The 21,174-nt window shown below is 49.7% G+C and overlaps 1 protein-coding gene across 1 annotated transcript in view; it reads right to left on the bottom strand.

Annotated features, from left to right (window-relative positions):
• The window catches only part of GALNT9 (polypeptide N-acetylgalactosaminyltransferase 9), a 119,721-nt gene that overhangs the window by 84,886 nt on the left and 13,661 nt on the right, over positions 1-21,174 (bottom strand). Inside the window, exon 2 of the mRNA XM_043488527.1 lies at positions 1,494-1,674. Within this exon, the coding sequence (XP_043344462.1) occupies positions 1,494-1,674 (181 nt within the window). The remainder of the gene's footprint in view (positions 1-1,493; positions 1,675-21,174) is intronic.

Genomic DNA, 21,174 nt, shown 5'->3' with positions numbered 1-21,174 from the left:
GCAGCTGTGTGCTCACACCAGCCCTGCTCCACGCACCCCAGAAACTGGTCTCTGGGCATCTCACCTCACTGCCCCTACAGCAAGCCCTCAAGTTTGGATGAATGAGGAGTCTGTGAGAACTGCTCCCCCGTCCTCCCTGGGCTGGGGTAACCCCGAGGCCAACTCCATAGCTGCCTCCATCCCCAGTGGATCTGCCACCGTCCACCTGAACCCACAACAATGATGCACTCTCTCAGGGTCCAGCCCTTCTGTGTCAGCCTTCCCATTCCCTCCCAGGGCTTCTGGGTGTGGTTTTGTGCTCAGTTGCTAAGTCATCAGACTCTGCAAACCGGTGGAATGTTGCCTGCTAGGCTCCTCTGTCCATGGGATTTCCCAGGCAAGAATACTGGAGTGGATTGTCATTTCCTTCTCCAGGGGATCTTCCTGACCCAGAGCTAAAACTCATGTCTCCTGCATTTCCGTCATTGGCAGGCAGACTCTTTACCACTGAGCCATCTGGAAAGAGCTTCTGGGACCACTTTACAAACCAGTGTCCTGTCTCAGAGGCCACAGCAGGAAGAGGGGTAAACCAAGACAGGAGCTAAAAGTAGACACACTCCCACCCCCCATCCGCCTTTCCTGAAAGACTGCTTCAGAGGCCAAGGCACTGCCTGTCACCAACTCAGGACCCAGAGTATCAACTATGACTACACGGCTGCTCAGCCCAGCCTAGGCCTAAACTCTGTGCTCTGCTGGAAAGGTGTGGCTGAAAGTGTTTTGCTTGTTCTAGGTTCCCAGCTGTGGCTGAAGCCACAGCAAGGAGCCTGGCCAAACTCTTCATTCATGCCCAGTGCGCAGGCACTATGCTTGGCTGATTTATTAAAGCAATGAGGTCCACTCAGTATGGCATTTTGTTCCAATCCCGCCTCTGCCAAAGGACCTAGTGAGCTTCAGTACAGGATGCGGGGGTCTGAGACCAGGAATCAGTCAAGGGGCCGGAAGGCAAGGCCACAGCCATCCGTTGGTCTGACTTTTCTGACTCAACTGCTGTGGCTTTAGGGATCAGTGGGCCTGGGGTTTAGAGGCAACTGACAGTCATGGGAATATCTTTTAGACACAGGCAAGGCTCATTTGAGGCATACTCTCCACCCACCATCACAGTTCCTGGACCAAAAGCAGGGAGGACAAATACACTTGGCAGAGTCTGATGCTTCAAGCTTGTGTCACTTGTCACTTGTGTCATCTAAAGTGGTGGCCCCTGGAGCATCAGCTGGTGAGGCCCAGCTCCCTGGGCAGGTCCAGACTCAGTCCCGTGGTGGGCACCTGCAGAGGACACCCCGGGCACAGGGGGCAGGACGCCGAGGGGCAGAGAACCCGGAGAAGGCAGATGGGGAGGGCCCTGCCGGCCTGGGTGCCCTTCCCTCCGCTCTGCCCTGTGAGTGTCTGGGTGCCAGGAGCCTGGGCCTGCAGGGGTGCTGCCTGGAGGTGCCTGTGGGAGGGGGGCACCTACTCACTTTTTGGGCCTGTAGTCCGGGATGGTACGGTCCAGGGAGATGCGGTCGCTGAGCTGTGCGTTGTACCCGTATTCCTCGAACTTGCCTTCCGTCTCCTGGCTGTCATCCCGCAGGGTGGCTGCCATGCCGCCCTGGCCCAGGCCTCCTGGCCCCTCCACCAGACCAATGGGCTTGGCAAGACCTGGTGGGAGAAAAGAGGGGGTCAGGCAGGTCCCAGGCCCTACCGTGGTGTCCCTCCCCTCCCCTCCTCCCAGCCTCGCCCTGACAGCCCCTTTCTTTCAGATGCAAACACAGCCAATTCCTCACATATTGCAGAATTCCAACTATAGGACATTGCAGGAACGCAAAGCTATGGGAACAGTATAAGGACCAGTGCCAAGGTTTCAGGGTAGGAATGAACAGACAGAGCACAGAGAATTTTTAGGGCAGTGAAACTTTCTATGATGATGGATACATGTTAACATACATTTGTTCAAACCCAGAGCAAGTGGGACACCAAGAGTGAACCCTCATGTAAATTATGGACTTTGAGCAATTAGGATGAGTCAATGTAGCTTCATTAATTGTAACAAATGTACCACATTAATGCAAGGTGTGAATAACAGGGTAAATGGAGTCAGGGGAGGGGCTACACGGGAGCTCTCTGTACTCTCTACTCAGTGTTTCTGCAAACCCAAAACTGTTCGAAGAAGCAGACTCTATTGGTTTTTTTTAAAATGTCAAATAAAAATAAGTGAGCTTTAAAAATGTAAAGCAGCTGCTCCCAATCCTTAATACTGTTGATCTTCGTACTTCCAACTAATTGTACATCCACACAATGCAACGCTACTTTGGGATGGAAAGGAAGGAACTACCAAATATGCAACAACCTGGATGAGTGTCAAAAGTATCATTGAGCAAGAAGCCTCCCAAGGCACAGAGGAAAAGGTAAATACAATTCTATTTACCATCAACTACAGATTGGCACTTGACATGGGCACTTGCCATCTACCTCTACAAGGATTAAGTCATGTGCTGCTGTAGCTGCTGACCTTCCACACCCCCTGAAGGAGTTCAGAGTGGAGAGCAGAAACAAGGCACTCTTTTGAGTCCTGCCCCAAGACCATATAAGCAAACCCCAGAAACAAGGTCCTCTCTGGAACTGCCTGAACCCTCTTTGTAATTTGCCCCAAACCCCTCTGATCACCACCAGCAGACTACCTGATTCCAAATTAGGCAAAAGTGCCCATCCTGTTACCCAACCTACGGCACCCTAGCCAATCACCTGATGCCAACCTTCCAGCAGGCATTTTCTTTGTCTTGAGGCTATAAAAATTGGCTATTAACTCATGAAAGCTGTCGACTCTCCCAGATCTGTCAGGAGGTTGGCCCACTACACTCACAGTGCCCACATTATCTCTGCTCTTTATTCTTAATAAACTCACTCCCTTCTGAAATGCTCTGTGTCTGGAATTTCTTTTCCAATCTGTGTTTAAACCACCTCAACACTCTGGGCTCTGGGAAAACCGGCAGGACAGGTCTTCAGACAGTTAGATATTCTCAGGAGCTGATCTCTTATATCTCCTCATATCCAGAAAAGCACTAGAATCCTTCATGGTGGCGACTGTTTCTTGGAACTAGCAGAAACTTCATGAGATAAGCAGAAACTTCCTACAAAATAAATAAGTGCTTGATTGCCTGTACTCCCCCTTCACCAAAATCACATATATACTGTCTTCCCCGACTACCTCCTTGGAGCAGTTTCTCAGAAGTATCTGAGGTGCTCTATCTGGGTCGCAGTCCTCATTCTGCCTCAGATAAAAACCTGACTTGCAATTCTCGTGCTGTGCATTTTTTTAAAGTTGACATTACAAAAGTTCAAAAACAGATGAAGCTTCTCTATGGTGACACCAGGAGACCTCTGGGATAAGGGTGGCACTTGCTGAAAAGGAACCCTCCTGGGGTGACCAGGGCAGGGATTGGGAGAGGGCTGACCTCCGTCTTCCACATGCCCGAGGGTCTCCTCTGCTTACCAGAGCCAAGGACCTGTGAGTGCCTGAGAAGGACAAGCCAGGGGAGTGGTCTTCTGGAATGTTCCATTTGGTCTCTTGTGCCAGGAGAGGAGTCATCATCCCAGGGGGAATCAGGGACCAGAGCAGTGCCCACCAGGCAAGGACCACATACCTTGCTCTCTCTGGGATGGACGACTATGGGGCATCTTGGCTTTGAGAGTAAGGTCCAGGGAGCAGAAGCTTAGGACAGAAAGAGTTGAAGTGAACTCCCATCCTGGAAATGCATTTATTAGCTTTCACAGAGAAGTTTCTGGTCTTAGTTCAGGCCACTAGAAGTACAAGCTCTGAGAAATATCTAACACTGATGTCATATGCTGCTCCACACTGAATATCAGGCTATTCCCTTGTGATACCCACTCCCTCCTCAAGGTTTTAAATTAATTAAGCGAGAAGTCCACTTGGCTGGGGGGTCTAATGCATGGTGCCTATGCAAGTAAACCCAAACCTAAGCCTGTGAATGCGTCAAGGTTAGGGGCTTTAAGCTCCACCAATCAACAACCTCCTTTGTTTCACACTTTTTCTCTATACTTTCTCCAGCTCCTGGGGGTGGGGCACTCTACCACTTCCTGTTGGAGGTTGCCCCATTCCAGTCAATCCAGTGGCATTCAGGATCTTAGTTCCCCAACCAGGGACCAAACTGGCACCCTTTGCAATGGAAGCATGGAGCCCTAACCACTGGACCAACAGGGAATTCCCAGCCCAAATATAATCTTAAGATTTGTAATCTGCTTCAGTTTATCTTTTAACACTTCCCAGCGAAGGCAGGAGTGTGGGGGGCTGTCTTCCCTCCTCCATACACCCAAGGGGCTCCTGTGCTCACCAGAGCCATGGCCACAGGCTCCAGGGACCTCCCATGATATAGAATATTCCATTTTAAATGACAAATGTAGCATTGGTATCTATGTTGAACTGAAGGATACTCATTGGATGTAAAACTGAAAAATCACATGACGCAAATCACTTCCAGTTATTTTAATACTGCAAAATATATATAATCATGCTGTTTTTAAATGTCTGTACTGTACTTGCAATTTTCTTTGAAAGATCTGTAAATAGATGTCTCCCATGGGCACATGTACTTTCAGACCTAAAGAGAAAGTCTCACGGCTCATGGGTGCCAGAGATTGTGTGTAGGGGGGCCAGGGTGGGGCCTGGCACCGCTGACCCTGATCCGCTGTAGTCAGGCCCTGACAGCGGCAACCAGACTCCTTCACACCAGTTTCCGCTTACAAAAGCAGAAAGCTCACACTGAAAAATTCAAACCATCCAGAAAGTTATAAAACAAGGACTTAACGTTTCCTGTGCTGTCTCCCTCTCTTCAAAGGAAATAATTTTCTTCTGATTTTAGGCTTTCTCATTTTGTCCACTGCAGACACACATAATAATTTTATGGGTCTAGTGCTTGCTTTGTCAGCCTGAGACAATTTCCCTTGACTTTCTGGCATGAAAGATGAGGATTTAGTCCTACCGCCTACAACCCTGTCCCCCTTCCTCCCTCCCTTGATTTTTCTTAGCTATGTTATTATTTTTAGTTATTCTCACAGTTACTTTTGTGACCTTAAAAGGAACACTTAAGGATCTATTTCAGGAAATATCAACTTCAGCTGCTGTCTATGGACTCCCTACCAGGTTAGATGAGAAATTAGCATACTCCCAGGGTTGCTGTTCAATGGTATGAAGTTTCGGTATATGTATTTGTTTCAGGGATCTATATATATATGTATACACACACACACACATATATCTGAACAAACTTGGAGGTCTACTGAAGAGCACTGTACCTAGTTAGCAATACTGCATTGTGCACTTAAAAATGTGTTAGTGATTCACTTGGCTGTACCCCTGAAACCAACACAGCTTTGTATTCAACCACACTCCACTTAACAAAAATTGTTTTTCATGTGTTAAGAAGGCAGATCTCATGTTCAATGTTCTGGCCACAGTAAAAATAAAAACATTAAATGTTGAATTGCAAAATACAGAAAAGACCTTAACAGACTTCTCTCTGCATCTTCCATTTAGCTTTGCCATCACTTTTATGGTGTCAAAGATCATTTGAGGGCTTCCCTGGTGGCCCCAGTGGCTAAGACTCCGCACTTCCAATGCTGGGGGCCTGGATTTGGTCCCTGGTCAGGGAACTAGATCCCCCATGCAGCAACCAAGACCCAGTGCAGCCAAATAAATAAATATATTTTTTTAAAAAGACCATTTGTAACATCTACATTTTGCTCTGTAACTACGATCAAGCTTTCCGCAGATTGGTCCATGTGTTGATTCTAAAATGAGAGAGGAGGCCACATTTGCCACATGGTGATGATGTAAATACTATTCTCTGTGGAGCCAGGCAATGTGGGTCCATGAGGACCAAAGTGAAATTCTATCACTAACTGCACCCGTGCACCTAGTGGCTAGTGAAGAATTATCAAATGTCAAGATGATATTGATAGCTTTTTCTGACATTCTGTTAATTTCCCCCAAGTATGCATATTTTGGTTTGCATCTTTTTTTTTTTTTGGTTTGCATCTTGACTTCCTTTTTAAAAGAATATTTGTTTATTTGGCTGTGTCAATGTCTTTGTTGTGGCACATGGGATCTTTCATTTCATCTAGAGGGCTTCTCTCTAGTCATGGTGCAGGGGCTTAGTTGCCACAAGGCACTTGGGATGTTAGTTCCCCGCCCAGAGATTGAACCCACGTCACCGGCATTGGAAGCTGGAGTCTTAACCGCTGGTCCTCCAGGGAAGTCCCTGCATCTTGGCTTTCTGTACAGCATTATAGGGTGAAAGTAGAAGGAAATGGCAACCCGTTCCAATATTCTTGGGCTTCCCTGGTGGCTCAGTTGGTAGAGAATCTGCCTGCTATGCAAAACACCCAAGTTTGATCTCTGGGTTGGGAAGATCCCCTGGAGAAGGGAATGGCAACCCACTCCAGTAACTTCCCTGGAGAATCCCACGGACAGAGGAGCCTAGTGAGCTACAGTCTGTGGGGTTGCAAAGAGTCGGACACGACTGAGCAACTAACATACACTTGTCCAATATTCTTGCTTAGGAAATCCCATAGACAGAAGAGGCTGGTGGGCTACAGTTCATGGGACTGCAAAAGAGTCGGACATGGTTTAGTGACTAAACAACAACAAACCTAAGGACGATAACAGTAACAGTCAGGTAGCATGTATCTTTTAGATACGAGCACATCCATTTCCCACAACACCCCTGTGAGGTAGGGTTATAATTCGCCCCATTTTGCAGATAAGTTAACTGAGGCACAGAGAGGTCAAGTGACCCGCTCAAGGTCACACAGTTTGCAAGCACCAGAACCCCCATCCGCAGGCAGGCAATGTGGCACCATAGGAAGGTGTTTGCTGCCATGTGCTGCTGCCTCTCAAGAGCTTCTGAACCCCTGCCTATGAGATGGGGTCCAGGTTCCTCTCACAGATTCTCCTCACAGCAGGGCTGGGACTAGACCAAAGTGCCTGGGGTGCAGGATTCAAGGAAATCCCCGCTGTGAGGGTCCCCCTTCTCAGAAAACCCTCCACGTCTTTACTCCCTGAATCAGCCATCTGCCAGGTGCCCACATCCACAAATGACCACAAAAGCACCATGCATGTTGATCTGGGGGTAAATAAAGTTTACTGAGCAAGTGGGTTCACAAATGCAGAATCTGTGAATATCAGGGCAGGGCTGCCCTTTGATATTGTCAGCTACAAGTTGGCACTTGCCATGGGCACTTGCCAGCTACCTCTACAAGGATTAAGTCATGTGCTGCTGCAGCTGCTGACCTTCAACACCCCTGAAAGGAGTTCAGGGTGGAGAGCAGAGATGAGGCACTCTGTGCTTGAGTGAGGGGAGAACAGGGAGGACAGGTCTTCAGATACTTAGATATTCTCAGAAGCTGATTTTATGAGCCAAATTCTTGTATCTCCTCATATCTAGAAAAGCATTCATGGTGACTGTTTCTCATGACCAGTAGAAGCTTCATGAGACCAGCAGAAACTTTCTGGAAAAATATGTGCTTGATAGAATGTATTCCCCCTTCACCAAAATCATATATATATTTCAGTTTCAATTCAGTCGCTCGGTTGTGTCCGATTCTTTGTGACCCCATGAACCACAGCACGCAGGTCTCCCTGTCCATCACCAACCCCCGGAGTTTACCCAAACTCTTGTCCATTGAGTCGGTGATGCCATCCAACCATCTCATCCTCTGTCGTCCCCTTCTCCTCCTACCTTCAATCTTTCCCAGCATCAGGGTCTTTTCAAATGAGTCAGCTCTTTGCATCAGGTGGCCAAAGTATTGGAGTTTCAGCTTCAGCATCAGTCCCTCCAATGAACACCCTGGACTGATCTCCCTTAGGATGGACTGGTTGGATCTCCTTGCAGACCAAGGAACTCTCAAGAGTCTTCTCCAACACCACAGTTCAAATGCATCATTCTTCAGTGCTCAGCTTTCTTTATAGTCCAACTCTCACATCCATACATGACCACTGGAAAAACCATAGCCTTGACTAGACAAACCTTTGTTGACAAAGTAATGTCTCTGCTTTTTAATATGCTATCTAGGTTGCTCATAACTTTCCTTCCAAGGAGTAAGCGTCTTTTAATTTCATGGCTGCAGTCACCATCTGCAGTGGTTTTGGAGCCCCAAAAAATAAAGTCAGCCACTGTTTCCACTGTTTCCCCATCTATTTCCCATGAAGTGATGGGACTGGATGCCATGATCTTAGTTTTCTGAATGTTAAGCTTTAAGCCAACTTTTTCACTCCCCTCTTTCACTTTCATCAAGAGGCTCTTTAGTTCTTCATGTTCTGCCATACGGGTGGTATTATCTGCATATCTGAGGTTATTGACATTTCTCCTGGCAATCTTGATTCCAGCTTGTGCTTCTTCCAGCCCAGCGTTTCTCATGATGTACTCTGCATATAAGTTAAATAAGCAGGGTAACAATATATAGCCTTGACGTATTCCTTTTCCTATTTGGAACCAGTGTGTTGTTCCATGTCTAGTTCTAACTGTTGCTTCCTGACCTGCATACAGGTTTCTCAAAAGGCAGGTCAGGTGGTCTGGTATTCCCATGTCTTTCAGAATTTTCTGCAGTTTATTGGATCCACACAGTCAAAGGCTTTGGCATAGTCAATAAAGCAGAAATAGATGTTTTTCTGGAACTCTCTTGCTTTTTCTATGATCCAGTGGATGTTGGCGATTTGATCTCTGATTCCTCTGCCTTTTCTAATATATACTGTCTTTATATATAAAGACAGTCTTTCTCCCCTACCTTTGGAACAGTTTTCTCACAGCTATCAGAGGTGCTGTCTCCCAGGCTGCAGTCCTCATTTTGTCCCCAAATAAAACTTAATTCGCAACTCTCATGTTGTGCTTTTTTTTTCTAGTTGACAATATTTTAGCCTCCACTGTGGGCATGCTGATCGGACCAGCTGGACATGGTCACGGTTGGAACCAGAGCCCCAGGAGCCTTGCTTGCGTTCTTCTTTGCTCATCTCCCAACAGCCACGGAGCCTGGAGGGGACATGAGCTGGTAGAGTGAATGGAGAAGGAATGAATGAGCCCGGCAGATAGGGTGGGCAGCAAACCAGCAAGCCAGCTCCGTGTGTGCACACCCCTGAGACTGAGCCCTGGGGGAGGGAGGAACAGTTGCCCTCAGAATAGCGGTTATCAATCTAGAGCAGCGCCCCCTGGAGGACACAGGCTGCAGGGATCTACCCAAAGTATCTGACTCTGCAGATCCAGGTGGGCCAGAGAGCTGGCATCTCTGAGCAGCCCCCAGGGGATGCTGATGCTGCTGGCTGGGGACCCCACATGGAGGACCTCTGCCGCGCGTGGAACAGGGGCTCATGGCCTTTCACCTTTTCAAGGGTACATGATGCATTGCTGACGGAAACAATGTACAGACACTGCTTCTGGGCTCTAGAGGGGCTGAGAGCCAGGGCAGGGTCCTCGGTGGGTAACTTCTGGGCTTTGTCCTGGGCCCTCTTGGCCCTGCTGATGGCTGACCCAGGGGGAGCCTTCAGGGGCTCTGAGAAGCTGGCCCTCCAGAGCACCCCTGAACCCCCTCAGGGAGGCAGGCCCCGCCAGCCTCTGGTCTCTGATAGTCCTCATCACAGTTCTCTGGAGCAGGAGACATCTGTCACAGCTCCCCTGATTGAAAACCCACGGATCCGATTTCACTTTGAAGGAAAGTCACGCACATCGGTGCTTCCCTGCAGGGTTCCCGGAGCTCTCATCTCCCCTTTTTTCTCACATCCCAGCGTTGACTCACATCTTTTCTCACAAAGAATTCCTTCTAAAGAGGCAGGATTGATTGATCCCCCCAGGAAATGAGGGCAAACGGAGAGAGAGGGAAATTGTAATGATTAAAGATGGCTCGGCCGTTACTGCAGGATCTGAGGCCCACATTTCCCTGAACCTATGGTCAGGTAGGGCCTGCCAAGGCCTTCTGGAGTCACACTGCACTGGGTTTCCCCCCTCACATCTGTCAACTCCCAGTTCCACCAGGTAACCAGCACAGGCAGTAGGGGTGGGGGTGGGGGACAGCCAGGTGCCCTCCTTCCCACCCTGCCTCTGGGGGTCCTATTCCAGTTAGTTGTCCTTGGTTCAAAGGCTCCTGAAAAAGCAAAAGACCAGATTCTGCAGACAGCTGTGGGTTGAACCGTGCCCACCCCCGCCCCCACCCTCAAAGATACGCTAAGGTCCTGACCCTGCAGACCCATAGGTATGACCTTATTTGGATAGAGGGTGTTTTGCAGATGTAGTTACGATGAGGTCATCCTGAATGGGGGCCCAATGACTAGGACCCTTATACAAGATGGAATTTTGGACACACACAGAGACAATGGCCACGTGACAGCAGAAGTGGTGACAGCAGTGATGTGGCCACGAGCCCAGGACACCTGGGACCACCAGGAGCTGAAAGCGGCAGGAAGGATCTGTTAGGGGAAATACTGACTGAAACTGCCCATGCTGGCCAGGCATCACAGTAACCATTTGTGTGAGTTATTTTATGACAGGAGGTCCTGGTATGGAGCATGGAACTAATAAGCCTCCACCAACCAGAGCTGACTCATTGGAAAAGACTCTGATGCAGGGAAAGATTGAAGGCAGGAGGAGAAGGAGATGACAGAGGATGAGATGATTGGATGGCATCACCGACTCGATGGACATGAGTTCGAGCAAGCTCTGGGAAATGGTGAAGGACAGGGAAGCCTGGCATGCTGCAGTCCATGGGATCGCAAAGAGTCGGACACAACTGAGAGACTGAAGTGAACTGAACTGAACTGTACTGAATCAGAAGAGTTCAGGAAAGGTCAAAAGGGGACACCACGTGTCCTACCACCTCCCAGGAGCCTTCTTACTGACATCTATCTTGGCTGAGTGACATGTGCACCACCAGGAAAGATCCTAAGTCAGAATAATTGGCCAAAGACAACCTGAAAACTAATCCCATCACCACAAAACCCGAGACTGGGAGCCATGTGGCAGAGCAGTCCTCTTGGGTTCCTTGACCCTCCTGCTCTCTGCCCCGGCGCCCCTTCCCAATAAAGTCTTTTGCTTTGCCAGCACATGTGTCTCCTTGGACAATTCATATCCGAGTGTTAGACAAGAGCCCACTCTCAGGCCATGGACAGGGTCCCCCTTTCTGCAACAGATCTGTCCCTGGAGGCTCAGAGGGGTCTCGGCCCTGCTCACACCTTGGTTTCAGATATCTGACCTCCTGGACCGTGAGAGGGCAAAGTCGGTTGCTTCAGCCATCAGGTTTGTGGTACTTTGTCAGAGTGACACTAGGAAACCTACACACAGATGCAACCTCACCCCACCCGCTGGGACATGGATCCCAAGAACTGGGCGTGTGGGGGTGGAGCAACAGTCACATCCCACAGGCGCTCAGCCTGTTGTCTGGATGATCTGAGCCGATGATGCAGGTGCAGATTCAGAGGCGCTGGGCTTCCTTAACAAGAGCGGAGGGGTGGTTTTTCCTGTTTGAAATCCTCCACTTCCTCCTCCAGGGGAGGGTGACCCAAGCTTCTCATTTCATCCTTGAATAGATGTGATTTTGAGAACAGTGGGAAATTTGCATTCATTAGCTCAGCCTTTGAAACTTCTGTCGGACAACTTCTCAGACAATCCGACAAAGGAGACAAACAAAAGCCACCATCCTCTCCACATTTCTGGGAGGTCGCTGTGGTGGCCGGGCCTTGACAGGTGTGGCCCACATCTGTCTCCTTTACCCGCCACGGGTCCTTCTGTGCCGAGTGCTTTCATTCTGCCCAGTTCATAGAGCGCCCCAAGTCTCTCCCTGGCCACCTGGCCTCTTAGCCACATGCTCTAAACTTCTGGGTATCTCAAAGAAGCATCTTAGAAAGGACTCATAAAGATCATCCACTTTTCATTTTGACACCAGGGACATTTTAACTACAATTATTACTATTCCAAAATCACTGCGGATGGTGACTGAAGCCATGAAAATAAAAGACACTTGCTCCTTGGACGAAAAGCTCTGACAAACCTAGACAATGTATTAAAAAGTAGAGACGTTACTTTGCCGACAAAGGTCCATATAGTCAAAGCTGTGGTTTTTCCAGTAGTCATGTATAGATGTGAGAGTTGGACCATAAAGAAGGCTGAGCGCCAAAGAATTGATGCTTTTGAACTGTAGTGTTAGAGAAAACTCTTGAGAGTCCCTTGGACTGCAAGGAGATCAAACTGGTCAATCCTAAAGGAAATTAACCCTGAACATTCATTGGAAGGACTGATGTTGAAACTGAAGCTCCAGTACTTTGGCCATCTGATGCAAAGAGCTGACTCACTAGAAAAGACCCTGATCCTGGGGACGATTGAAGGCACGAGGAGAAGGAAGCGACAGAGGACGCGATGGGTGGATGGCATCACCTACTCAATGGACACGAAATTGAGCAAACTCAGGGAGATGGTGAAGGACAGGGAAGCCTGGTGTGCTGCAGGCCATGGGGTCTCAAAGAGTCAGACCCAACTGAACGAAGGAACAACTATCACTACTGTCTCAAGAAAGAAGGGGCTACACTACACCCTGGGCAGGAAGAATTCACCCTCATGACAGTATACTAGTGGAGGGCCTCTGGCTGTCCCATGGCCCAGGCTGGTGGACAGCATGGGGGTGAACACCAGGCCCTTACTACAGATGACTGACACAAGGCTTCAAGGGCACCTGCTGGTCCATGGTGCTCCTGGCTGCGTAATTCCACTCCAGGAGGGTAAAGGGCTCCCTCCATGGGGTGGATGCCAGCTCTTTCCCCTCTCAGTTGGGGTTAGAGGTAAGGATGGTGGTGGGAACACTCACAGTTAGCATAGCTTGAGGACCAACTAAGGGACGGTGGATAACCAGTGTGGACATGTCTCAGCATCTAGATTGAATACAAGTCTGGTCAGGGGATCTGCAGAAGCTCTCTGCACGCCCAGTAGGGCATCACATCTCAGAAAATGAGCTGCCAGCCGGCCATCAGGAAGCTTCTCCAGCTCAGCGGGAACGCCAGGATGAACAAGGCTTCCCGGGCACCCACTGGCTCCCAGCTTCTGCACGACCCCTGCAGAGGGGCCAGGGGAGCACAGGGGTCAGGGGAGCACAAGGGGCAAAGCTGCATCCCGCTTTTGCTGCCACTTCAAGTTACTGTCAGGACTTCCCTGTTGGTCCACTGGTTAAGAATTGGTCTGCTAATGCAGGGGACGTGAGTTGGATCCCTGGTCCAGGAGCTAAGATCCCACAAGGCAACTTAGTTGCCTTCGAGCAACAAAGCCCACATGCCGCAATTACTGAAGTCTGAGAACTCTGGAGCACTTGTGCTACAACTGAAGAGTCTGTGCACCACCGTGAAAGGTCTCATATTAACGCAACTCAGACCCCATGAATGAATAAATATGAAAAAGAATAAAGTTACTGTCAGTGTCTCCCACACTGTTATATGTGAGTCGATAATAATTATAATTAATAACCATCTTTTAAACCACCATGATAGCCAAACATTTACTTAACAGTTCCTCTATGCTTATACATATACTTATTTTACATATTTAGGATCATGTTCTTATTTCAGAAATTGAACCACTGGGTCAAGGATAAAATATTTTTTGAATCTTGGTGCCAAATTACTTTCCAGAAGGGTTAGATTTGCTTTATACTGTGGCCAGCAATGTCTGTTTTTACTTTTCTCATTAGAAGGTGCATTCTTCTGATTGAAAAGGTCATAAAGACTTATTGTGGAAAATTCTGAAAACATATACACACAGAATCACCCAGGATGTCACTCTACCGGGAAAACCAGTATCAGTATTTTAGTGCCCTATATTATTTTTATAAGTTTATGTATAATAATTTCAAACAAGTTTAATAAATACATGTGATGTATATATAAGTCCATGTTCTGTTCTTATCACTACATCTTAAGCATTTTCTTATGTCACTAAAAATTCTACCTAAGTGTAACTTTATATGGCTGCAAACATAAAAATCTCATCTTGTGGTTGTACCATTTATTTCTTTATCCGTTCATCAAAAATATATGATGTGTCTCAAATGTCAAGAGCCGTGCCGGGTGCTGGCCATCTTTGTCTACACAAAGGGAGGTGGCCCACTCAGTTGTGCCCTAACCCAGGTGGGTAACCTGCTCAGGTGTGCTCCAGCTCAGCCCAGATAGACAGGAGCTGGACTCACCAAGGCAAAACAGGTGCCTGAGGCCCCAGCACAGAGGCCTGGTGGGTGGGCAACTCTCCTAGGAGCCCAGATGACTGGGAGCCCAGGTGCAGGGAACAGAGGTGGGCCCCGGGCTGAAGGAAGCAAGTCGTCAAGGTTGGGCTCTGAGGGGGCAGGCACAACTCGCGGGCCCTTTTCAAATCCAAAGTCCCACCGCGCCCCTGCAGATGGAGTGTGCATCCAGAACTCTCTCTGCGCTGATGCTCTTGTCCAAGGCCTGAGGTGACACTTCTGGCAAAATGCATTTGGTTTCTGAGGCAGAGATTGGACTTTCCAGAGGAAAAGTGGCTTCCGTTTGAGGACTGGGGTGACCAGAGGGCCCTCCCCTCTTTAAATTCATCATCACGGCTGTAATTGGCAGAGATCGCCCACGGATGTGAAAGGCTGCTGGAGGCCCACAGCAATTCTACTTTTATGGAATAATCATTGGAAGTTCCTTTCCCGTGACCTGAGGGAATGCACTTTTCTAATTAGAAGAGATAATTTGGAAGACACCACGGGGAGGAGGAGACGGCTCTATCAGAGCATGGGTGTGAGATGCTATTCATGCAGTGTGGGGGGAGGGGGTACTGATTTGGGTCTGGAGGCAGGATAGTGGGGGTGGGGGTGGGAAGGGGGGAGCGGCTGGGAGGAGTTTGGATCCTGTTTCCCAGACGCTTTCTCTTGTGCCCTGAGAATAGTGACAATGGCTGTTAGTGATAAACAGGACTGTCACTTGGCATGAGTCAGGGGGCGAAAGGGAGTGGTGGGGATGGGGTGAATGGGTGCATACGCCCCACGTGCAGCAGCCACTGTTCCAGATCTAATGGGTCCAAAAACACTAGATCTTTTAGACTTCCGAGAGAAGGCAGCAGTACATATTTGTATCTCTAAATATCAGCAACTCATTCATATTTTGGAAAAAAATCACATTAAGTTAACAAATAGGATCTATGTCTGTTAGTTAGCTGGGACAGGTGTGGTGGGCTGAGTAAAGTCTCCCAAATGGCATCAGGTTCTAATCCCCAGAATGTGTGAATGCATTGCCTTATATGGGACTCTGCAGGTGGGATTAAGGTATGACCCTTGAGATGAGAGATAGATGGGTTACCCCAAATGCCATCACAAGTGTCCTTGAATGGAGAGGGTGGGGGGAATCTGACACAGAGAGGAGGCCTGTGGCATGGAGCTGTAGCCATCAGCGAAGGCACAAAGGAAGGGACATCGGGGCCCCCAAGAAGCTGGGAGAGGCAGGAAGTATCCCACTGGAGCCTTCAGAGAGTGTGGCCCTGCCCACTCCCTGATTTTAGCCCAGGGAAACCCGTCTTAGGCTCCCGATCTCTGTAACTGTGAGAGAAAAAAATCTGTATCGTTTTAAGCAACCCCCAGCCCATGAGTTGTCACAGCAGCAGTGGAAAAATGCATATGACAGAAGAAGCTGCTGTAACAGCTAAAGGCGTTCATATCCTGGGTGGCCCCTTCCTTGCTCCTCTGCCCCAGGCCTGACATCCTGACATCCTCAGGATGGGGCAAGGGACCAAGCAGAGAGCTGGGTGGAGACCTGCCTGCCAAAGCGCAGTCTCATGGGGGTGGGGAGGGCCCCAGAACTGGGATCTTGGGATGGTCAGCTCTCACCAGTCCTTCCCAGGAGCCCTGGGCTGGACAGTCCAACAGCTTTTGTCTACAGTCAGCCCATGTGAACCACAGCCCCCTAGGTGGGGCACAGACCGTCAGATGTAGAAGTTCGGGGAGTTGGGGGGGAAGGCATCTGCTGAAAAGCCACAGGAGCCAGGTGGAGGCAGGGCCAGGCCTGGAGTCCAGCTGTCCCGGGTATCCTGACCCTGGAGTCCAGAAGGATGCTCCAGCCACTGGGCACCTCAGAACTCAGGGTAGCCAGGTAGAATGCAGGAGCCTGGGTTCTGGGGTGCCCAGAGGCTGGATGCACCTCAGGAAACTCGGGCACTAACCCTCAGCAGATGGCCCAGAGCCGGCAGGGAAGCAGCCAACAGGAAGAACCAGGGGGCCCGGCATGGGGATCAAGTCCCAGAGGCACGCCAAGTCCCCACATGGTGTTCAGAGAAATCAGCGCAAGCAGGTCTTGCGGGAAGCCTGACTCCCGCTCCTTTGGAAGGATCCGGCAGGATAGCTGCATAGGTCTGCTTCTTCACAGGCTGCAGCCGAGGGCCCCACCTGGACATAGGCAGGGCCGCGGCCCCACCCTCGCTGAGGGTTCTGCTCAGTGCCCTGGAGGGTCAAGAGCTTGTGGCCTCAGTTTAGGTGGATGGATATGGGTGGTGGGTTGAATGGTGGCCCCAAAGCCCTATCCAGAGGGAACCTGTGACCGTGGCCTAATACAGAAACAGGGTTTTTGCGGATGAAACTAAGGTAAGAACTTTGGGTGAGGTCATCTGGATGAGGTGGGTCCTAAATCCAACGAAGAGCGTCCTTACAGTTCAGAGAGACACTTACAGAGGGAGAAGCCACATGAGGAGGGAGACAGAGATCTGAGTGAAGTGCCCACAAGCCAAGGATCACCAGGGAGCCAGGACTGCCAGGAGCCGAGAGAAGCTGGAGAGAGGCCTGGAACAGATTCTGCCTCAGGGCCTCCAGGAGGATTCAACCTGCCAACACTTTGATTTCAGACTTCTGGCCTCTAGGACAGGGAAAGGATAAATTCTGGATGTTTACAGCTACCCTGTTTGTGGTCATTTGTTAAGTAGCAGCCCCAGGAAACTCAAACAAGAGGGAAGGGGGAGGGGGAGGAGGGGGGAATTGTAAGAAAAAGGCCAGCGGCAGACCCCATGGTTGCTCGGCTAGCATCTACTCTCTCCGTCCTTTTTGTTAGTAGAACCACAATTTGTTTTGGATAGGAAAAAAAATGCTAAAGCGCTCGCCTCCCTGGGCTGACCTTGCAGCTAGAAGTGGCATGTGCCCAAGATCTGGTCAATAAGATTTAAATGGAATTTTCAGGGTGGAATTTCTGGGAAACGTGTCTAAAAGGCACAGACTCAGCTAGTATATGTGGGGTTTGCTTTTGTTTTTTGCCTTTTATCTGCGTTCTTTCCCCCTTTCTCCTACCTGGAATGAGGACTCAATGCCTGGGGTCCAAGCAGCCATTGTGTGACCATGAGGTGGACTGTCACACAAGAGGAAGGTGGGGGCTGGAACTTAAATGGGATTGGGCTCTTGAGGATGTCTACCATCCTCTAGATTTCATGTTCCATAAGAAAAACAAAGCATAGTGCAGTTACGTCATATCAATCAGGGTTTTGTCAGAACTCTGAATTCTTCTCCCAGAGAAGTAAGGGAGTCCATGTTAGGAATAAGAGGACACCACAACAAGAAAGACCAGGCCACCTTCCCCAGTGGACTCCCACCCAAGAAGGACTTGGCTGCCCATCCCGGGCCAAGAGCCTGCCACATACGCAGACGAAGCCACCAGCTCCAGAGGAGCGCCTCCAAACTTTCTCTCCCCCAGCAAAGTCATTTCACACTTGGCCAACCCACTCCTTCCAGCACAGAAACCTGGGCTATGTGGGTGGCTGTGATTTTTCAACTTGGAAGGAAGCGTGGCTTTCAAGCTTCCAGCTTGTCTTTGAGTCACTGATTTCCATCTGTCACGGCGACTTAAGCCAATATTCTGAGAGAGGAAGCCGCCCAAATGAAGAGGCTGCTGGTCACAAGATAATCTGAGAGGAAGAGGTAGGATGGAGACACCTTCAGGAAGCCAGATGCTGTCCTCACCAGAAGGTCGGGCAGGACATCTCTGGGGACACACAGCAGCTGGCAGCCCAGATAAGGGGACTCCATCAGTAGGGGACCCATAGAGATAGGCCAGGCCAGTCAGGCCAACTTGCCCCCTAAAACCACCTAAGAATGTTAGATTTAAAACAAAGTAGCAACATCAATTGTGAAAAAGCCGTAAGTATCTGACAAGATGGGAAGAAATTACTAGGACAAACCTGAAGAACAGAAGGGATCTGAGAGGTGACTGAGTCCAGGACTTGCTTTTTTCCCTGAGGATGCTCTGAACACTGGGAACTTAGGGACGCAGAGGGGAGGAAGTCAGAGGGCCAGATGGACCCCTGTGTGGAGCACATAGACTCTGGGAGGCCTGGGGACCCACAGGCCTTGAACAGGTGTGGGAGGGAGGGGCTCTACTTCAGTAGAGCTTCCTCCTCGCAGCCCCCCACCCCCAATGAACCTGGAGGAGGAGATGCAAAGCTTGCCCTTCCAGGCCTCCAATGAGACCATAAATCCATGTTTTCTGAAGGTGATCAGCACACAGCAAACATACCGGGACGCTCGAGGAGAGCAGACAGACTCCAGATGGGTGGTGCTGGGTGGTGGGTCCTTACACTCCCCTGGGATCAAAGAGGTATCAGGGGATTTCTCTGGTGGTCCAGCGGTTAAGAATCAGCCTTCCTCTGCAGGGGACGCAGATTAAATCCCTGGCTGGGGAACTAAGATCCCCCATGCTGTGGAGTGACTAAACCCACACGTAACAGCTAGAGAAGCCCACACGTTGCAAAGACCCAGTGCAGCCAGAACAAAACAAAGATGCCATCAGTCTCCTCTCCTAGCATCACCCAGAAAGTGGGACTCCACGGTTTGCAGTGGGGAAACACACCTACCCCCCAAGACCCACTCATCACCCACCAGGCTCCTGATGGTCCTCCACGTGCCCATGACCTTGACCAGTGACTTCACGGAGCATGGGTTTGGGGGTTGAGGGGTGGCAACGATGGCAAGCCAAACATCCCACTGCCCCAGCTTCCCTCTCTCTTCCCTGGTGAGAATTTAGGCCGATTTTACGTGCTTGGCTATTAATTTTAATGATTACAAAGCGGAGATAAAAGCAAGAGCCCCTGGTTTGCCTTTGAAGATAACGTCCCTCCCAGCTTCCGTTTTATCCACTCTCTCCAAACACAACGGGTAATTTCATTACAGACAGGTCTTTTAAGATTCCCTGGGGACCCAAACCAATAACATATTGTCAATAGCGGGAAGACTGACTGCCCTTCTGAAACTATGAAGTCATGAAGATTTCGCAGGACACAGCAGTACCTGTAAAATATATTCTCACTGAGACTAATATAGTATTTGATAAATCTTCACACATAGTACTTGTGTTCAACTAATATGAATATTTATGGGACCAAAGCAAGGGAGATAAGGAATGATTGGAAATATCTGGCAAAATGGATTTCCTGGTTCTTTCACTTTGTTAAGCATGTGGGGCCATGGAACGTCCCTCTGTTAGCTCTGTGCAGGAATATGTCCCCTAATTTGGGTCTGGTTGCTACTGGGGAGCAGGAATGGGGGATGTTTGGGTGTCCTGTCACTTCAAGGTGACCTGGCTCTGAGTATAAGCTTCCCGAGACCGTCAGGGTGGCCAGGGCCTGATGCCCCCATGCCCATGGCATCAGACTCCAGTCCTGATGGCAGAGTCTCCCAGGAAATGCTTGTCCCTTGAGCCAGCCCAGCTCTGGGGGTCACAGGTAGAAGGAAACCTCGGAGCCCACACTCGGGTCTTTAGGGAGCCGAGACCCTGGGTGGCCCAGAGAGTGAGGCTGACTCAGTGCCCCCAGCCCCACTGGGGACCAGGTCCTCGCCCCGCCCTGGTCTGCCTGCTGCCCTCCAGGGCTGCCTGCCAGGCTCAGGCCGGAGCCCCAGGACCTTGTGCATAGCAAGTGCTTACGAACGAATGAAGGAATGAATGCATGAATGAATGGGCCACCACAGGCCCCCAAGGGAAGAAAACAGAATGGGAACCAGGAGTACTGGCCCTGAGCTCTGTCCTGGAGACAGTGACCTTCCAGACAAAGAATGATGGATAAGCATGGAGCTTATGCTGACCTCAAAAGGCAGAGTGCCCCCCCGCAGTGTGGCCCCCCAACTCAGTCAGCTTAAACTGCATAACCATCGACAGGGAGCCAAACAGCAGACATTTCTTTCTCATGGCTCTGGAGGTGAGAAGTCCAGATCAAGGCAGTAGTTTGGTTCCTGATGAGAACTCTCTCCTTGGCTTGCAGACGGTGGCCTTCCTGCTGCGTCCTCAGGGTCCTTCCTTGGTGTGTGCATGCATAGAACATGAGATTCCCATCCTCCTCTTCTTAGGAGGCCAGTGATCCCACCACGGGGGCTGCCCTCATGACCTCATCTAACCCTAATCACATCCCAGAGGCCCCACTGGGGTTAGGGTACCAACATAGGAATTTGGGGGACACAGACATTCAGTCCATTGCATTTCACCCCAGTTCTGGAAATTCACATCCTTCTCTCATGGAAAATACACTCACTCCATCCCAACAGCCAACAAGATGTGAAAGTCATAGGTCCACTGTCAAGTGGGTTTATGAAGATCCACCTGTCCATCATCCAGCATCCATCCACCTCCCCACTCATCCACTCATCCATTCAAGCATCCTTCCTTCCTCCCTCCCTCCACCCATCCATAAATTCACCCACCCATCTGGGGAACAAATATTTATTGAGAAAATGTTATGTATCAGGCATCATGCTACCCCATCTATTCAAACTCTGCCCCATTTCAATTCTTTTCCTTCCATTGTCTTTGCTGACATTTCTGAAGAGTTCCTACGTATCAGGCACTTTCACATGCATCGCCTTGTCTAATCTCCTCAAAATCCTATCATGGAAGGGTGATCATGTTTCCCATTTCACAGATGGGAAAAGCACAGCTCAACAAGGAGAACTGGCCTGACATGGTTATCCAGTTGGGGTTTGGACCCAGGTCCATCCAACTCCAGTGTGCAGCTCCAAACTCCTCTTCATCCATGAAGCCCTCCTGACCTTCAACACAACCCATCAACACAGTGCTCCCTTTTGTTGCTGATACTCAATGCCTTAGAGGCCAGAGAATGCCAGTTGGCTACCTCTTTCCTACCTCATTGT

Source organism: Cervus canadensis, chromosome 1 (genome assembly GCF_019320065.1).
Source record: "Cervus canadensis isolate Bull #8, Minnesota chromosome 1, ASM1932006v1, whole genome shotgun sequence".
Taxonomy (NCBI): domain Eukaryota; kingdom Metazoa; phylum Chordata; class Mammalia; order Artiodactyla; family Cervidae; genus Cervus; species Cervus canadensis.
The sequence above is the reverse complement of the archived record's forward strand: the minus strand, read 5'-3'. Positions and strand labels throughout refer to the sequence as shown.